Source organism: Athene cunicularia, assembly GCF_003259725.1.
Source record: "Athene cunicularia isolate RWA chromosome 4 unlocalized genomic scaffold, athCun1 chr4_part3, whole genome shotgun sequence".
In the NCBI taxonomy this organism is placed as follows: Eukaryota; Metazoa; Chordata; class Aves; order Strigiformes; family Strigidae; genus Athene; species Athene cunicularia.
Window position 1 is genome coordinate 22,140,754 of NW_020799100.1, and position 2,273 is coordinate 22,143,026.

Here is a 2,273-nt window from a genome sequence, read left to right on the forward strand (position 1 = left end):
CAACCCCCCCAGGGATCCCGGGGACTCCCCCCTGCCCTGGGCAGCCCATTCCAACGCCCAACAGCCCCTTCTGCACAGAAATCCTTCCTCAGAGCCAGCCTGACCCTGCCCTGGGCAGCTTGAGGCCATTCCCTCGGGGCCTGGCGCTGGGGCCTTGGCTCCAGAGACTCATCCCCCCTCTCTGCCCCCTCCTGGCAGGGGGTTGTAGCTGTTTCAAAACCACCCTTACCCAGCATTTTGACAGTCTGCGTGTGGGCCCTTCTCCTGCCCGTGGCCCGGCAGCCTGGCAGGCGCTGCCCGCTCCGCCGGAGCCTCCTGCAGATGAGTCCGTAGAGCAGCGTCAGGCACAGCATGGGCAGGAAGAAATAAACGGTGGAGACCCAGGTCATCGCCTCGAGCAGCCCCGTGCGGGCCACGCGCTCGATGGACCTGCACTCCCGGCTCTCCTGCGGCACGCTGCCATGGGGGTGTTCCACCCCGAAGAGGAAGAGGATGGGCCCGGCGGTGAGGAGGGAGCAGCCCCACAGCGCCAGGATGACCCGTTTCACCCGGTATTTGGTGACAGTGGCTTTGGCTTTCAGGGGAAAGCAGATGGCGAAGTACCTCTCCACGCTGACCGTGGTGATGTGCAGGATGGTGCAGTACGTGCACGTTTCGCTCAGGTAAATGAAGAATTTGCAGAGAAAATCCCCAAATATGTAGGGTTTGTATTTCCAAAGGCGGTAGAGGTCCGAAGGCAGGCCAAGGAAAATGAGCGTGTCCGACAGCGCCATGCTGGACAGGTACATGTTCACTGTCGTCCTCATCTCCTGCGAGCGTCTGAAGATAACGATCGTTATCAAATTCCCCGAAACCCCCATGAAAAACAGGACGATGGAAATTATAGTCACGGGCACCAAAATATGGACATCGAACAGAGAAAAAGACTGATCTTCAGAGGAGCCCGTGTCATTCCTGAAATAGCTGTGATTCGAGCGGGAGCCCATGTCTGGTTTCAAAGGCAAGGGCAGGGCTGGCTTTGTTTTCCCCCTCAACAGAAACCCAGGTGACGGTAAGAGAGAGAGAGAGAGAGAGACACGTTGGACATGAGCACACAAGCACCGACCATCTACGCAACAATTCTGATGGGATCAGTTAAAAAATTTACACTCATACCCATTTGGCCGATGAAGATAAATACCCAAGCGCCGATGAGTCTGTTCTACAAGAAGCAAAGGAGTATGAGAGTCACACATCCAGCATTCGCCGGGCACAAGCTTTTAAAAATATTGTCTGTTATATTTGCCGTGCGGAGATTTACCCTCAGCTGCGCAGTGTTTGGAGAAAGGCCGTTTTTCACATTTCCTTTCGCGTCCCGTGGATCCCACGCAGCGCAGGGAGCCGGGTCTGGCTGCGGGATGCGGCCCGACGGCGGAGGACTCGCGAAGAGACGCCTCCTCCCGACGGGAGCGGGATGGGAACAGCCTCTCGGAGCCGCCCGGTGCTGCCAGGAGAAACCTCGAGGCTGCAGCGGCGTCCGGGCGCGGCCCGGCCAGCCGGCGGGTCCCCACGCTTCGCCAGGAGGTCCCCGGGGTGCTGGAGCTCTGCGGTTTCTGAGCTAATCGGCGGGGGCCGCTTGAGTTTTTGGGGCTGTTGCCCATTCTGTGGTCATCCATCTTCCTCCCTCCACCTACACACCGCTAATGGGGCACCAAATACCCACCCACACACACACACTCTGCTTTTCTCCTTAGCCTGCAAAAAGTGCCTGTAGTTACCAAGTAGGGTAGAAGAGTTCTTCGATACTGGAAATTTAATTAGCCCATTTGGGCTGGTTACATAATTTTCCATCATTCAGTGTTTACTTAGGGCCTTTCCCCCTTGAGCTCCTCCCCAGCATATGCCACCGAGTGAGAAATTTCTACCGCGGGTGCTTTAATGCCATTATTGCGATAGGACGGGAAAGCCTTTATTTGACCATCAGTCTTCAAAATGAGACAGTCTGACACTTCGCCCTGATTTACTTTCCACTTCAGAAAAGATCAGAGATGACGAGCTGGATGGCGGGGGAGGCGAGGGGAAAAGGGGGCCAGCACCAGGGGATAAAACTCAGCCCTGGGGAGCTGGAGGTGACCTGCAGGAGAGAGCGGGGACCCTCGGCAGGGGGGGGCTGCCGGCGGCGCTCGGCTCACCCGCGGGATGGTCCAGCCACAGAAATTCCCCCATCACCTGCGAAGTGGGGCGCTGGCAGAAGAGAGCGGTGTACCCAGTACAAAATAACACCCCCCCCCCCC

At 57.6% G+C, this 2,273-nt stretch overlaps 1 protein-coding gene across 1 annotated transcript in view; it reads right to left on the reverse strand.

Annotated features, from left to right (window-relative positions):
• The window catches only part of LOC113480203 (growth hormone secretagogue receptor type 1-like), a 5,880-nt gene extending 3,628 nt beyond the window's left edge, over positions 1-2,252 (reverse strand). The window contains exon 1 of the mRNA XM_026848825.1: positions 230-2,252. Within this exon, the coding sequence (XP_026704626.1) occupies positions 230-986 (757 nt within the window). The 5' untranslated portion in view covers positions 987-2,252. The remainder of the gene's footprint in view (positions 1-229) is intronic.
• Positions 2,253-2,273: the final 21 nt, after the last annotated feature.